The 1,093-nt window shown below is 48.0% G+C and overlaps 1 protein-coding gene and 1 long non-coding RNA gene across 2 annotated transcripts in view; one reads left to right on the forward strand and one right to left on the reverse strand.

The window, feature by feature from the left end:
• The window catches only part of LOC117957217 (collagen alpha-1(XIV) chain-like), a 146,732-nt gene that overhangs the window by 81,360 nt on the left and 64,279 nt on the right, over positions 1 to 1,093 (reverse strand). Inside the window, exon 11 of the mRNA XM_034892813.1 lies at positions 931 to 1,080. Coding sequence (XP_034748704.1) covers positions 931 to 1,080 — 150 coding nt within the window. The remainder of the gene's footprint in view (positions 1 to 930; positions 1,081 to 1,093) is intronic.
• The window catches only part of LOC117956516, a 3,911-nt gene continuing 3,087 nt past the window's right edge, over positions 270 to 1,093 (forward strand). The window contains exon 1 of the long non-coding RNA XR_004659301.1: positions 270 to 348. This is a non-coding gene — a long non-coding RNA (uncharacterized LOC117956516). The remainder of the gene's footprint in view (positions 349 to 1,093) is intronic.

The raw sequence follows: 1,093 nt of genomic DNA on the forward strand, positions 1-1,093 counted from the left end.
GCCTCCTCCCAGCTTGACGTCCCTCCACTTAGTCCTGGATCTTCACCGAGGCCTCCTCCCAGCTTGACGTCCCTCCACCTAGTCCTGGATCTTCACCGAGGCCTCCTCCCAAGATCCAGGACCTCCACCTAGTCCTGGGTCTTTGTACTGCTTTACCAACGCATCAAACACCTCCCTTCCTTTACCCCAGTCAGATATATCATGTGACAGCTGATATGGGGTAAACAAATGCCCAATAAAAAAGGAAGTAGACGAGGAAAATGTTTGGAAGGACTACAGTGTTTTTCATCATAGACCAGATGACAGACTATGTGGATTCTTGACAGTAAAAGATTACTTTTATTATAAGTCGAGTTTGTGACGCCCTGTCCTCTTAGTTACTGTTGCTATGCTTGTCCAAAATGTCCAGTCTTGCGCAGCACATGCAGCTTTAAAATAACAGCATTAACAGTCTGACCACTCCAAACTGAGGACTTATTTCTGGAAATAGCGGGTCCTTGAGGCAGATAAAAGCAATCAGTCCTATCTAGTGCCGATAGGACTGGGCCCCCACGTTATAGTGTCTATGTCCCCCCAGAGGCCCATGTGCATGTATGTGTATTACATCTTTAAGGCCCATGTGCATGTATGTGTATTACATCTTTAAGGCCCATGTGCATGTATGTGTATTACATCTTTAAGGCCCATGTGCATGTGTGTGTATTACATCTTTAAGGCCCATGTGCATGTGTGTGTATTACTTCTTTAAGGCCCATGTGCATGTGTGTGTATTACATCTTTAAGGCCCATGTGCATGCATGTGTATTACTTCTTTAAGGCCCATGTGCATGTGTGTGTATTACATCTTTAAGGCCCATGTGCATGTGTGTGTATTACATCTTTAAGGCCCATGTGCATGTGTGTGTATTACATCTTTCATATGAGACTCACAGGTCTTGGCCCTCCCTGACAGGGCCTCGCTGGACCCGGTGGTGTAGGAGGCGATGACTTTGACGCTGTACTCGGTCCCGCTCAGCAGGTTGACGATCAGCATGGTGTTCACGTCCTCGCCCACGAAGGTCTCCAGAGCGGGGCCGGGAGCTGGGGGGGGGGG

This window comes from Etheostoma cragini, chromosome 14, assembly GCF_013103735.1.
Source record: "Etheostoma cragini isolate CJK2018 chromosome 14, CSU_Ecrag_1.0, whole genome shotgun sequence".
Taxonomy (NCBI): Eukaryota; Metazoa; Chordata; class Actinopteri; order Perciformes; family Percidae; genus Etheostoma; species Etheostoma cragini.